Source organism: Oncorhynchus nerka, linkage group LG5, assembly GCF_034236695.1.
Source record: "Oncorhynchus nerka isolate Pitt River linkage group LG5, Oner_Uvic_2.0, whole genome shotgun sequence".
In the NCBI taxonomy this organism is placed as follows: domain Eukaryota; kingdom Metazoa; phylum Chordata; class Actinopteri; order Salmoniformes; family Salmonidae; genus Oncorhynchus; species Oncorhynchus nerka.
In genome coordinates this window covers 23,185,476-23,200,179 of record NC_088400.1, presented here as the reverse complement: position 1 = coordinate 23,200,179, position 14,704 = coordinate 23,185,476, and the positions used below count along the sequence as shown (strand labels likewise).

General features: G+C 47.6%; 1 protein-coding gene across 5 annotated transcripts in view; it reads left to right on the top strand.

Annotated features, from left to right (window-relative positions):
• mtus1a (microtubule associated tumor suppressor 1a) overlaps positions 1-14,704 on the top strand; it is a 62,986-nt gene that overhangs the window by 41,792 nt on the left and 6,490 nt on the right. For 4 of the 5 annotated variants that reach the window (XM_029659393.2, XM_029659391.2, XM_029659392.2 and 1 more), the window contains 5 exons: positions 1,358-1,424; positions 10,502-10,716; positions 12,622-12,727; positions 12,879-12,952; positions 13,041-13,136. In XM_029659393.2, the coding sequence (XP_029515253.2) occupies positions 1,358-1,424; positions 10,502-10,716; positions 12,622-12,727; positions 12,879-12,952; positions 13,041-13,136 (558 nt within the window). Of the gene's footprint in view, positions 1-300; positions 506-1,357; positions 1,425-10,501; positions 10,717-12,621; positions 12,728-12,878; positions 12,953-13,040; positions 13,137-14,704 lie in introns of those variants that run through there. The other variant, XM_029659397.2, reaches the window with a different exon arrangement.

The following is a 14,704-nucleotide window of genomic DNA, read 5'->3' as shown; positions in this document are numbered from 1 at the left end:
CTCCTGCTACTCAGTGAGGTGTAAATGCCTGTATGGATGTGTCCCAAATGGCACCCTATTTCCTATGTAGTGCATTACTTTTCACCAGGGCCCATACGGTGCACTATAAAGGGAAATGAGTGCCATTTTTGACGCACCCTATCTTATTTGCTCCACTCTGCCTTTTACCACTGCTGCCTGTTACTACCACCACCTTAAAGTGACCTCCGCTCAGCTGTGAGGTTGTCCCACTCTGCAGTCTGTCGCTCTCTTAGGGAGAATATGGTAAAGCTCTCAGCACTCAGATAGCAGGGCCAATGGAGTGCCGTTTTCAGTCGTGCCTCAGTCAGATGTAGTTGGAGCAGTCCTAGAGAGGAGTGTGTGTGGAGGTGGTGTCCACCTGTGCTGCTGTCATTCGTGTCTTGGTGTGCTGGGCCTCTGTAGCCTGGGGGAGACTCCCTGAGGCTGGACCATGGGCTGCTCAGGGAGCAGAGCGTGCCTTAGCCCTCCCTGCTCTGGAGACCGGGTAAAGGACTTCTATCTTTTGCTCTACTCTGTCTGTAATGGGGATGGGGAGCAGGGGACAGGAAAGACTGCTAACTCTGTCTCGCTGACCCTTCATTAGAGGATACGATTCTTTTATTTGACTTGTCTGTTCTGTGCCTGACTCATTAGTTTCTGTCTATTTTTTGTGTTCTGTTATCCTTCTTCTGAGGGAGATTTTTCCAGGACAGTAACAGGGCCTGTGGTCCTCAGTTGGTGCTGTGTCCGGTGGATTTGTTGAGGAGTATAAGACCCGTTAGTGGGGGATTCCCTCTGCGTCAGTTTGGGAGGAGCACTGCAGCTAGGGCAGCCTCTGTAAAGATGGGGAGAGAGAGAGCGAGTAGGGGAAGTAGAAAGAGGAGAAGGCAAGGAATAGAGAATGTCAAGTAGCTGGGGGTAGAGAGAATGGGTGTTAGGGTTTCTGTCTCCGCTCAGTTGCATAGGGGTTGGGGGGAGGGGGCTTTGCCTATGTTTTCTCAATGTGTTGCATTTGTTAGCTGAGGAGCGATATAACTGTGCTATTTGGCTCAATATCCTGTTAATGAAATGAAGTTGAGATGGAGAGGTCTTGTACACTAATTAAGCTGTTACTGTCATTGGATTTATCCCAGAAGTGCTTGTCATGAATCAACAATATGCGTCTGTGTGCATCTAAAATGACCGCATAGTATTCGAAAGGATATTGAATTGAAAGCTGTTATACGAATTACATTTTTTAGGTTCTTCTTACTGAACTGTGTGTGTGTGTGTGGGGCTCAAGCCTGTTGCAGTGTGCCAGCGAACCAAAGCCCCAAACTGAGTTTAAATGACCACTAACAATGTGTTTGTTTCCCAGCATGATGAGGTCATTAAGCAGCGCAGGGACCTGTCCCAGGAACTGATGACCTTGAAGGGAGAGCTCGGTAAGTAAGGTCACCACAGAGACACTTTCCCCTGGGTACAGATCTAGAATCAGCTTCTCCTCCCTCAATCCTAACCTTAACCATTAATGGGAGAAATTATACACTGACCCAAGATCAGTGTCTAGGGGACACGTCAATACTTCACTACGTTTCGTTAAGCTATCACTACGGCTAACATTAAACAGATAGGGCTCAATGCTACTTTGTTTTGTTTGTGCAGCTATTATTTGTCAGAGCACTTAGCACTAGGCTCAGACCCAACCCTTAGTACTAGGCTCAGACCCAACCCTTAGCACTAAGCTCAGACCCAAGAACAACTCATGGGCTTTGCCTTGACAGTGATGTTGTGCTTTCAGTGTGTGGGAAGGAAGCTCAGAAACCATCTTTGTGACTATCTTTTGGAGAAAAAAACATTGCTGCCATGACTGAGTGTAATAAGCAGCTTAAGTCTGTCACAAGCCCAAACAGTGGCAGTGTCATCAGACAGTTCTTCTATTGCATGTATTCCCTTTGCCTCTTATCTGCCCTGTAATTAGATTCTCTCCCTCCTTCCCTGGTTAATTTGTTCTGTCCTCCACCGAGGAGAGGATGGAACGCCCAGAACCGACGTAGTATAGAAGTGTGTGTCTGCTTTATTATCCCCGGCCTCTGTTCTGAGTGTCTCTGATGCAGCATGTTCACGTGAGGGTTCTTTAGGTTGGTGTCTGGCCCCCATAGAGGCTGTTAGCAGCCGGCCCCCATAGAGGCTGTTAGCAGCCGGCCCCCATAGAGGCTGTTAGCAGCCGGCCCCCATAGAGGCTGTTAGCAGCCGGCCCCCATAGAGGCTGTTAGCAGCCGGCCCCCATAGAGGCTGTTAGCAGCCGGCCCCCATAGGGGCCGTTAGCAGCCGGCCCCCATAGGGGCCGTTAGCAGCCGGCCCCCATAGGGGCCGTTAGCAGCCGGCCCCCATAGGGGCCGTTAGCAGCCGGCCCCCATAGGGGCCGTTAGCAGCCGGCCCCCATAGGGGCCGTTAGCAGCCGGCCCCCATAGGGGCCGTTAGCAGCCGGCCCCCTTGGGGGCCGTTAGCAGCCTGTGCTGGAATGCTAAACCATATGAGGCCGTAAGAGAGCTGTGGAGACGAGGACACACCCCACAACCCACAGACACACTGCAGTGGTCTTGGAAACACCCCTCCTGGCCATGCTGTGGTTTACGTGCTGGTTGCCGATACACTGTTTTGATCTCAAAATAGACCATCCACATGAATCCTGAACGGGGTCTCGTATCGAAATCATTGGCTGAGCCTCTGGACTGACCACAGAAAGTAACTTATTAGAGAAGTAGTTAAATTGGTTTCTCCGAATTCATGAGAATAAAGCATCAGTGATGGGTATTTCCTGCATCTTTCTGAAGTAATGCCTGTAATGCCTGTTTCTGTGTGCCTATGTGTTATGTAGCCAGTTAGCATGCAGAAATGGTCATTTAAAAAAAAACAATGAAATGTTGATTGGGGGGGGTCCAAAACCTGGAACAACTAAACTGAGCTCTGAATTGGTCCGATGTTCCAGTGCTCTGTGTGTTCCTGTCTGGGGAGACTGAGGTGATCATGACGTCATGCTAAACCTTGTAGACAGACCAACGAGCCAAACTCCCCATACCCGTGGGCACTATTTATTGTCTATTGTGGTTTGGAAAGTTAGGATTATTGAGATTAATCAAATGTGTATAATGTACTTGTTGTTCTCTGTAAATATTTTTATTGCGCTTCACAGCAATCTTTTTTTGCATTTCCTTTTTTTTCTCACCTTTTTGTGTCAACAGTTTGCGGCCCTGTATTAAGTCTCTATCTGTTCTGTTCCTGTGGGGCTGCAAGGGTCTGACTGGGGGATAGTGTGGCTCCACCCCTCCCTCCATGTTGGTGGTCAGACAACGTACCTCAGCCTTGGGACCAGCACATGACTCCCCTTCCCATTTAGCCCAGTGTATCAGCTTCTAATAGATAAGACCACCAGACAGTTCTACAGACAGACCCACTGGGGTTGTTGGTACATGGTAGTACTGTACAGGGGGAGGGGAGGACGGCAAAGACCACAAGGCATTTATCCTGAGCCCAACACTTGCCGTCAGTGATTCCGTCCCAAATGGCACCCTATTTCCTATATAGTGCGCTACTTTTGATTAGAGCCCTGTATAGGCCCTGGGAATAGAGTATACTTTACCCCATCCCTCAGACAGTATTCTGCATAGCCAGTATGGGCTTGCTCCCCCAATGATGTCACCACTCCACTCACAGCAGCTGGCTAATTATAGTGTACTGCATTGTCTGTTTGGGCCACCTCCAGTTTCATGACATGACATACTATCCTTTCATATTAACTCTTCACCAATATAAATGACAAGCGCTTCATATTTATTTTCCTGCCTCACCACCTAGTATCTGGAATTGGGGCACATTCAAAGCCATCACCCTGACAAGAATCCAAGACCAGTAACTTTTAGATATGGCTTTTCCAGTGTGTTTTAGTGTGATGAATTTAGCCTGGCTCCTATGACCATATCCCCTGTTGTACTTCATGCCTGTGGAGTGCAGGGCTCAACCTGATGTGTTTGTTTGGGCTCTGTCCCTGTAGGTCTGGGGTTCTATTTCTTCTCACTCCCACACTTTTGATATGATGCTATATATTACACTTAGACATTTTTATCATTTTAAAATATTTAACGCACCTGTTGGAAAGAGTCAAAGTAAATGGATACTATATAAATATTTTATGTGCGTAAGCCATTTGTTACTTTTTTTTACACAAAATAGTTGCCTCAGGTTATTGCTTCATTACCATCACTCTGAACAAAATGAACAATTAGTGGTAAGTCAACATTTTGTCAAATCACAAAAGAACTGCGAAGTGAAAGTGGAGAACAAGGATATGACATGGAGAGTATATCTCCACCTCCAAGAAATGCCACTTTGAATATTGCTTATACTGCGTCATTACCGCAACGTCAGTAAAACAAAAAACAACATTTCTTACATTTTAGGAATTTAGCAGACGCTCTAATCCAAAGCGATTTAGAGTAGTGAGTGCATTCATTTTTATATTTTTTTCCCCAAACTGGTCCCCCATGGGAATCGAACCAACAACATTGGCTTTGCAAGCGCCGTGCTCTACCAACTGAGCCAATTCATCTAGATTCTCATCGATTTGAAATTATATATCTCATTATGTTGTGGTTGGAATTAACAAATGATGGCTGATTCTACTAACCAAGTAAACCTTGTGGCCTGGCAGTGAAATCCCAAAATGTTGCCAATTGCCATAACCACAACAAAATGTCGGTAATGACTATTTCCAGGTTATTACCAGAAGTAGCTTATTTTTCAATGGGAATACCTCTGCTTAATACTGCTTATCAAATTATATTTTACTTTCTTTATAGCAATCAATGATAATCCTTTTCCAACCACTTATTTTTACCTAGTCCAATTTACTATTACCGCCACAATGTACACATACAGTTGAAGTGGGAAGTTTACATACACTTAGGTTGGAGTCATTAAAACTCGTTTTTCAACCACTCTACAAATTTCTTGTTGACAAACTATAGTTTTGGCAAGTCGGTTAGGACATCTACTTTGTGCTTGACACAAGTAATTTTTTCAACAATTATTTACAGACCGATTATTTCACTTATAAATCATTGTATCACAATTCCAGTGAGTCAGAAGTTTACATACACTAAGTTGACTGTGCCTTTAAACAGCTTGGAAAATTCCAGAAAATGTCATGGCTTTAGAAGTTTCTGATAGGCCTTGAAATACATCCACAGGTACACCTCCAATTGACTCAAATAACATCAATTAGCCTATCTTCAAACAGTGACTCTTTGCTTGACATTACATTTACATTTAAGTCATTTAGCAGACGCTCTTATCCATCATGGGGAAATCTAAAGAAATCAGACAGGACCTCAGAAAACAAATTGTAGACCTCCACAAATCTGGTTCATCCTTGGGAGCAATTTCCAAATGCCTGAAGGTACCACGTTCATACAATAGTGCGCAAGTACAAACACCATGGGACCACTCAGCCGTCATACCGCTCAGGAAGGAGACGTGTTCTGTCTCCAAGAGATGAGCGTACTTTGGTGCGAAAAGTGCAAATCAATCCCAGAACAGCAAAGGACCTTGTGAAGATGCTGGAGGAAACAGGTACAAAAGTATCTATATCCACAGTAAAACGAGTCCTATATCGACATAATTTGAAAGTCCTCTCAGCAAGGAAGAAGCCACTGCTCCAAAACCTCCATAAAAAAGGCAGACTACGGTTTGCAACTGCACATAGGGAAAAGATCGAACTGTTTGGCCATAATGACCATCGTTATGTTTGGAGGAAAAAGGGGGAGGCTTCCAAGCTGAAGAACAACATCCCAACCGTGAAGCACGGGGGTGGCAGCATCATGTTGTGGGGGTGCTTTGTTGCAGGAGGGCTGGTGCACTTCACAAAATAGATGGCATTGACCCCAAGCATACTTCCAAAGTTGGGGCAAAATGGCTTAAGTAACAAAGTCAAGGTATTGGAGTGGCCATCACAAAGCCCTGACCTCATTCGTATAGAAAATGTATGGGCAGAACTGAAAAAGCGTGTGTGAGTAAGGAGGCCTACAAGCCTGACTCAGTTACACTAGCTCTGTCAGGAGGAATGTCCCAAAATTCACCCAATTTATTGTGTGAAGCTTGTGGAAGGCTACCCGGAACGTTTGACCCAAGTTAAACCATTTAAATGTAATGCTACCAAATACTATATGAGTGTATGTAAAACTTCTGACCCACTGCGAATGTGATGAAAGAAATAAAAGCTGAAATTAATCATTCTCTACTATTATTCTGACATTTCACATTCTTAAAATAAAGTGGTGATCCTAACTGACCTAAGACAGGGAATTTTTACTAGGATTAAATGTCAGGAATTGTGAAACTGAGTTTAAATGTATTTGGCTAAGGTGTATGTAAACTTCTGACTTCAATTGTACTTCAAGTGTAAACGCACTTGTTCCCAATATACTGTAACTACTGGAAAAAGGATAAACGTATAACAATTTCAACTAGAAATTACATTGTTGATGGTAGCCTCTATGCAGGTATACAATCACAGCCAGTGCAGGCCAGTATTTATGGTTTAAGGAATTTAAATAATTATTTCTTAATGTGGTAGTGTCCTATAGACGGTTAAACCAAATATTCCAAAAACCCATTCTGTTTTAAACTAAAATAGAATGCTAAAGATGTTGTGTGAAAATCGAGTCAAATCTAATTTAGTGTGATTTTTAAAAAAAAAAATGCCAACGGTGCCCATATTTGCAGAATCACCAGAGCCATTTCCCTGGCTCCCAGGGTGATATACCATCTGTGCAACAACCACAGCCTCACTTGTCAGGGTCCCCTATCCTAGACATGTATTTTCTGTACTGTAGGCTGGAGCTGGTTCTTTACATTTCATTTATGTTTAGCTGTTTGTCTCATCGGGTAGAAACCTTCTGCTTGGCATTTTTGCCTGAGATGTAGTTCTAGATGGACGACGTGGCTGACTGGTACACATGATCAATAACCTCAAATTCCCCTTTGTCCTGAAACTTTCACTTCCCTAATCCTTTTAACGTGTGAATCCCATCTAATCATGTCTTGTTTTATGAAGAATGCCATAGAGCTCCTACTGTAAATCTAGGAAGGTTGCCACCATTAAACATATTGCATAAGAAGATTCATATTCTGACACGTGCCTGCAGAAGGGCACCAACCATAGAATTAGAATGATTCTATTGCACCAACAGCTGGAAGTAGCCTTTAATACCCATCCATCCCTGCCCACTTGTAAATCAAGAGCTATTGAGCTATTATGTTCATACTGGTAGGATTGTGTGTCAGGAATCAACCTCCATATGTATGTCACCTGCTACACATAGAGACAGTAGATACTACCCTGTTGTACACAGCTGCCACTCTTATGTCATCGCCAGCCAACGTAAATTCTCACGGGCTGGCAAGGCCAACTGCTGGGCATCACACTGGCACTGGCGTCTGTTCTGTCTATACCAGGAATGTGGCACAGCACGCAAGGGCCCACCAGAGCCATGTGTCTGTTGCTTAGTTTATATTAGTGTCTCCCAACTCCAGTCCTCCAGTACCCCCAACAGCATGTACATTGTGTTAGACCGTAGAAACAGCAGCATGTCCATGTTCAAACTGTAAAGCTGGTGTACTGTTCTACTGTAGCAGACATATGTTGCAAGTAGGACAGAAGTGAGTCAATATTTAAAAAATACCAAGGACATGACACTGATTTCAGACAATTGTGAAAATGTGTTTTTGATAACTCATGGTTATGTCTTTGTACTGCCAATAAGGCAGTGTGCTCTGTAGTCAGCCAGAAGCGGGCACTGGGTAAGGCAGTGTGCTCTGTAGTCAGCCAGAGGCGGGCACTGGGTAAGGCAGTGTGCTCTGTAGTCAGCCAGAGGCGGGCACTGGGTAAGGCAGTGTGCTCTGTAGTCAGCCAGAGGCGGGCACTGGGTAAGGCGGTGTGCTCTGTAGTCAGCCAGAGGCGGGCACTGGGTAAGGCGGTGTGCTCTGTAGTCAGCCAGCGGGCACTGGGTAAGGCGGTGTGCTCTGTAGTCAGGGGGCACTGGGTGGCGGTGTGCTCTGTAGTCAGCCAGGTGTGCGGTGTGCTCTGTAGTCAGCCAGGCGGGCACTGAGGCGGTGTGCTCTGTAGTCAGCCAGGCGGGCACTGGGTAAGGCGGTGTGCTCTGTAGTCAGCCAGAGGCGGGCACTGGGTAAGGCGGTGTGCTCTGTAGTCAGCCAGAGGCGGGCACTGGGTAAGGCGGTGTGCTCTGTAGTCAGCCAGAGGCGGGCACTGGGTAAGGCGGTGTGCTCTGTAGTCAGCCAGAGGCGGGCACTGGGTAAGGCGGTGTGCTCTGTAGTCAGCCAGAGGCGGGCACTGGGTAGGCGGTGTGCTCTGTAGTCAGCCAGAGGCGGGCACTGGGTAAGGCGGTGTGCTCTGTAGTCAGCCAGAGGCGGGCACTGGGTAAGGCGGTGTGCTCTGTAGTCAGCCAGAGGCGGGCACTGGGTAAGGCGGTGTGCTCTGTAGTCAGCCAGAGCCAGAGGCGGGCACTGGGTAAGGCGGTGTGCTCTGTAGTCAGCCAGAGGCGGGCACTGGGTAAGGCGGTGTGCTCTGTAGTCAGCCAGGCGGGCACTGGGTAAGGCGGGCACTGGGTAAGGCGGTGTGCTCTGTAGTCAGCCAGGGCGGGCGGTGTGCGGTCTGTAGTCAGCCAGAGGCGGGCACTGGGTAAGGCGGTGTGCTCTGTAGTCAGCCAGAGGCGGGCACTGGGTAAGGCGGTGTGCTCTGTAGTCAGCCAGAGGCGGGCACTGGGTAAGGCGGTGTGCTCTGTAGTCAGCCAGAGGCGGGCACTGGGTAAGGCGGTGTGCTCTGTAGTCAGCCAGAGGCGGGCACTGGGTAAGGCGGTGTGCTCTGTAGTCAGCCAGAGGCGGGCACTGGGTAAGGCGGTGTGCTCTGTAGTCAGCCAGAGGCGGGCACTGGGTAAGGCGGTGTGCTCTGCTCTGTGCTCTGTAGTCAGCCAGAGGCGGGCACTGGGTAAGGCGGTGTGCTCTGTAGTCAGCCAGAGGCGGGCACTGGGTAAGGCGGTGTGCTCTGTAGTCAGCCAGAGGCGGTGGGTGCGGTGTGCTCTGTAGTCAGCCAGAGGCGGGCACTGGGTAAGGCGGTGTGCTCTGTAGTCAGCCAGACTGGCGGTGTGCTCTGCGGTGTGCTCTGTACTGGGTAAGGCGGTGTGCTCTGTAGTCAGCCAGAGGGGCACTGGGTAAGGCGGTGTGCTCTGTAGTCAGCCAGAGGCGGGCACTGGGTAAGGCGGTGTGCTCTGTAGTCAGCCAGAGGCGGGCACTGGGTAAGGCGGTGTGCTCTGTAGTCAGCCAGAGGCGGGCACTGGGTAAGGCGGTGTGCTCTGTAGTCAGCCAGGCGGGCACTGGGTAAGGCGGTGTGCTCTGTAGTCAGCCAGAGGCGGGCACTGGGTAAGGCGGTGTGCTCTGTAGTCAGCCAGAGGCGGGCACTGGGTAAGGCGGTGTGCTCTGTAGTCAGCCAGGGGGTAGCGGTGTGCTCTGTAGTCAGCCAGAGGCGGGCACTGGGTAAGGCGGTGTGCTCTGTAGTCAGCCAGAGGCGGGCACTGGGTAAGGCGGTGTGCTCTGTAGTCAGCCAGAGGCGGGCACTGGGTAAGGCGGTGTGCTCTCTGTAGTCAGCCAGACTGGCGGGCACTGTAGTCAGCCAGAGGCGGGCACTGGGTAGGCGGTGTGCTCTGTAGTCAGCCAGTGGGTAAGGCGGTGTGCTCTGTAGCCCAGAGGCGGGCACTGGGCGGTGTGCTCTGTAGTCAGCCAGAGGCGGGCACTGGGTAAGGCGGTGTGCTCTGTAGTCTGGGTAGGCGGTGTGCTCTGTAGTCAGCCAGAGGCGGGCACTGCCAGAGGCGGTGTGCTCTGTAGTCAGCCAGAGGCGGGCACTGGGTAAGGCGGTGTGCTCTGTAGTCAGCCAGAGGCGGGCACTGGGTAAGGCGGTGTGCTCTGTAGTCAGCCAGAGGTGGGCACTGGGTAATCTTTTTTTTTTATATATATATATTTTTTTTATAAATGCGTTTGCCTTTCCAATGCTGTATGTCATAACATGAGCCTCGAGTTTTGCTGAACAGTTGTTCCCAAAGTGTTAACTTATCCCTGTGCACGCAGGGTGAATTTCAATACTCTTATTTCCCCTTTCTCAGAACTGACCATTTCTGATGTCCTTACTGTCATTGACATTTTTATTTATTTAATCTTTAAATAAACATCCATGAAATGTCACATTGAAAAATGTAAATAAAGAAATCCAATAAGCACAACTAAGAGATTCAGTGCCGAACCCACTAGCCTTCTCAGCCCCTTTGTTAGATTGTTTATCTAATGCTGTTCTTCTTTGATAAGATATGAGACAAACACATTTCCCGTTAGAAAATACAGTTCCACAAAACAAAATGATTTCCCCTCTGCTGTGGATCCTACTGGCACCCTGCAGTGAACTCTGCCCGCTCGTGTGAGTTGTTGGAGCGGGAGAAGGATGAGGTGTGTGGGGCATTGGAGGGCGTGCTCCAGACGATGCAGGAGCAACACCATACAGAGCTGGCCCAGCTGGAGGAGAGGCTCAAGGTGTTCTACCAGGCCGAGTGGGACAAGATCCACCTGACCTACCAGGAGGAGGCAGACCGGTGCAAGGCCCTCATGGAGCAGCAGGTACATTAAAGCTACTGTATGTATCCCTAATGGAACCCTATTCCCTATATAGTGCACAATTTTTTTTTTTACCAGAGCCCTATGAGATTTGGTTAAAAGTAGTGCACTACAAAGGGATTGGGGTGCCATTGGGATGTAGAAAGAGTGCCAATAGGCTAAACGTGGCTCTGTTCCTCCTTTTTACTGGAGAAGTCTGTTTATTTCAGATCAGTAAAAATGTAGAAGGGCTCGTCACCCCAGTCTCTCAGGGCTCAGTCCTGTGTCTGTCTGTCTGACAATGAGATAATTGTTAAGAGATTTGTTCATTCCTGACATGCACAATATCCATCAGTGTCCTTTGCAGTCATTCTGTTGAGTCATTCACAGAGCGTACTACTCAGCTAGATTCATTTCAAGGAAAATTGGTCACTGCAGAAAGTAGTCCACAAATCAGACCTGGGGCCATCTGTCGGTATACTGTCAGCGTGGAGCTGGTTTCATCCTGATGCTGAATGTTGCTCTACTGATACTGACTGCACCCCAAATTACACACTGTTCCCTTTTATACTGCGCTCATTTTGACCAAAGCCCTATGGACCCTAGTCAAAGTTGTGTACTTTAAAGGGAATAGTGTGCCATTTGGGAATGCATGCTGTCTTACCCAAACTGACTCGCTGAATAAAATTGAAATTCTATCCGTTTGGAATAAGTGTTTTTGGCAGTCTGTACTGTGTTGGTTTATTTGATCTTAATTAGTTTAAAGGCCTAAAGGCTTTTCATGATCTATCCGTTACTATTGATGTGATGATTCATAATGCACCTGTTAAAGGGATACTTCGGGATTTTGGCAGTTAAGCCCTTTATCTGCTTCCCCAGAGTCGGGTGAAGCCCTTTATCTGCTTCCCCAGAGTCGGGTGAAGCCCTTTATCTGCTTCCCCAGAGTCGGGTGAAGCCCTTTATCTGCTTCCCCAGAGTCGGGTGAAGCCCTTTATCTGCTTCCCCAGAGTCGGGTGAAGCCCTTTATCTGCTTCCCCAGAGTCGGGTGAAGCTGCCCCAGAGTTTATCTGAAGCTTCTGCCCAGAGTCGGGTGAAGCCCTTTATCTGCTTCCCCAGAGTCGGGTGAAGCCCCCAGAGTTTATCTGCTTCCCCAGAGTCGGGTGAGTCGGGTGAGCCCTTTATCTGCTTCCCCAGAGTCGGGTGAGAGTCGGGTGAAGCCTTTATCTGCTTCCCCAGAGTCTGCTTCCCCAGAGTCTGGGTGAAGCCCTTTATCTGCTTCCCCAGAGTCGGGTGAAGCCCTTTATTTTCCCCATCTGCTTCCCCCCAGAGTCGGGTGAAGCCCTTTATCTGCTTCCCCAGAGTCGGGTGAAGCCCTTTATCTGCTTCCCCAGAGTCGGGTGAAGCCCTTTATCTGCTTCCCCAGAGTCGGGTGAAGCCCTTTATCTGCTTCCCCAGAGTCGGGTGAAGCCCTTTATCTGCTTCCCCAGAGTCGGCCCTTTATCTGCTTCCCCAGAAGCCCTTTATCTGCTTCCCCAGAGTCGGGTGAAGCCCTTTATCTGCTTCCCCAGAGTCGGGTGAAGCCTTTATCTGCTTCCCCAGAGTCGGGTGAACCCATGGATACCATTTTTAGGTCTCTGCATCCAGTATGAAGGAAGTTAAGAGTGTTTCAAAAGCCAGCGTTAACTAGCGTTAGCTCAATGACTAAGTCTATGGTAAATACTAGCATGCTAGCAGTTACCATAGACTTACATTGCACTAGTTGACAATTGCATTAATGCTAGTTAGCAACTTCCTTAAAACTGCAAGCAGACACACAAATGGTATCCATGAGTTAATTTGACTCTGGGGAAATAGATGGTGGTAATAGCTTTTTATACGTTGTTTTTGATTATGAATGTTCCTAAAACCATGTTCCTTCTCTTTTTGAAGATGACGGAGTTGAGAGCCAGCCACGAGGCTGTGACGTTAGAGCTGGAGGCCAGCAACTCTGAACAGATCCAAGTGGTTAAACAGCAGTATGAAGAATCTCTAAAAGGTACATTCATCCTGTCATGTACACCGTTTAAAAAATTCAAAAGTCTTCAGTTACTGCAAGGTAAAAATCAGCAAAGCACGTGTTAGTCATTTTTTTAAACAGATTTTGACTGTCTTGCAATATAATTCTGTTAAACTGATCTCTCTCAAAGAGTTCCGTCAAGCTCATGAGTGGGAGCTGCAGACATTGGACAAAAAACTGAAGGAGGCTGACGCCACTTTATCTGTAAGCTTCACATATCAAAATATATTCCAAGTTATTTTGTCTCAGGAGAGGTTAGGTGATCGTGTCCTCATGATGTGATGTTCCTCAGGGCCAGATTCAGGAGCTCATCGAGGAGAACACGACCCTGAACCACAGGATAAAGGCAGAGGAGGACCAGAGGAGGGAGCTGGCTGAGAGAAGTCAGGTACTGCCAACACGCCACACCCCTCACATTCACTCTTATCTTACGGCCCACTCCAATAACGTTCCAAGATAAGTGTTCTTGACAATAGGGCAGTGCTGTTGCCTATCTCCCTCCATAATATACTGATGATTCGTCAAATATGCCATTTAGCAGACACCTTTGTCCAAAGCAACGTACAGTCATGCGTGCACATTTTACGTATGGGTGGCCCTGGTAATTGAACCCACAATACCAACTGAGGCATACAGGACCTCCAGTGTGTATATATATATATATATTGATAGTTTTCTATTTTTGTCTTTATTTCCTATATAGTGCACTCCTTCCAACCAGCGCCTCTGGTCAAAGCAGTGCATTATAAAGTGAATAGGGTGCCATTTCTGACACCACCCAAGAGTGCGTTGTTAAAGTTAGGCTGCTGTCGGTCATAATCAGTATTGAGTGGGTGACCTTTTCTTCTCAGCATTCTAACAATGCACATGAGGGGATTGAGATAAAGACCTCTGTACTACCCTTCCAGCCACACTGATAGACTAGAAATAGTCTGACAATAACTGCTAGCACCAACCCAGTGGTCCACTGCCTGCTTGGGGCTGTGGGAGTCATGCTGTATAGTTAAAACACCACACGGTGTATAGTTTTACAACCTAGAATGACTTTAATTCTCCCCTGCTATGTGATTGAAGGCATTGACTATGTTTGAATAAGGCTGTTGTGGTGAAAGTATTACCGCCACACCGGCAGTCATGACCGAGTCATGGTAATCTCCTCTCATGCAGTCTGGACATGCATTCGTAGTACCCAACTCGCTAACATTTCATTTTTCATTTCACCTTTATTTAACCAGGTAGGCAAGTTGAGAACAAGTTCTCATTTACAATTGCGACCTGGCCAAGATAAAGCAAAGCAGTTCGACAGATACAACGACACAGAGTTACACATGGAGTAAAACAAACATACAGTCAATAATACAGTATAAACAAGTCTATATACAATGTGAGCAAATGAGGTGAGAAGGGAGGTAAAGGCAAAAAAGGCCATGGTGGCAAAGTAAATACAATATAGCAAGTAAAACATTTACATTTAAGTCATTTAGCAGACGCTCTTATCCAGAGCGACTTACAAATTGGTGCTTTCACCTTATGACATCCAGTGGAACAGCCACTGGTAGTGCATCTAGGTCTTTTAAGGGGGGAAGGATTACTTTATCCTATCCTAGGTATTCCTTAAAGAGGTGGGGTTTCAGGTGTCTCCGGAAGGTGGTGATTGACTCCGCTGTCCTGGCGTCGTGAGGGAGTTTGTTCCACCATTGGGGGGCCAGAGCAGCGAACAGTTTTAACTGGGCTGAGCAGGAACTGTACTTCCTCAGTGGTAGGGAGGCGAGCAGGCCAGAGGTGGATGAACGCAGTGCCCTTGTTTGGGTGTAGGGCCTGATCAGAGCCTGGAGGTACTGAGGTGCCGTTCCCCTCACAGCTCCGTAGGCAAGCACCATGGTCTTGTAGCGGATGCGAGCTTCAACTGGAAGCCAGTGGAGAGAGCGGAGGAGCGGGGTGACGTGAGAGAACTTG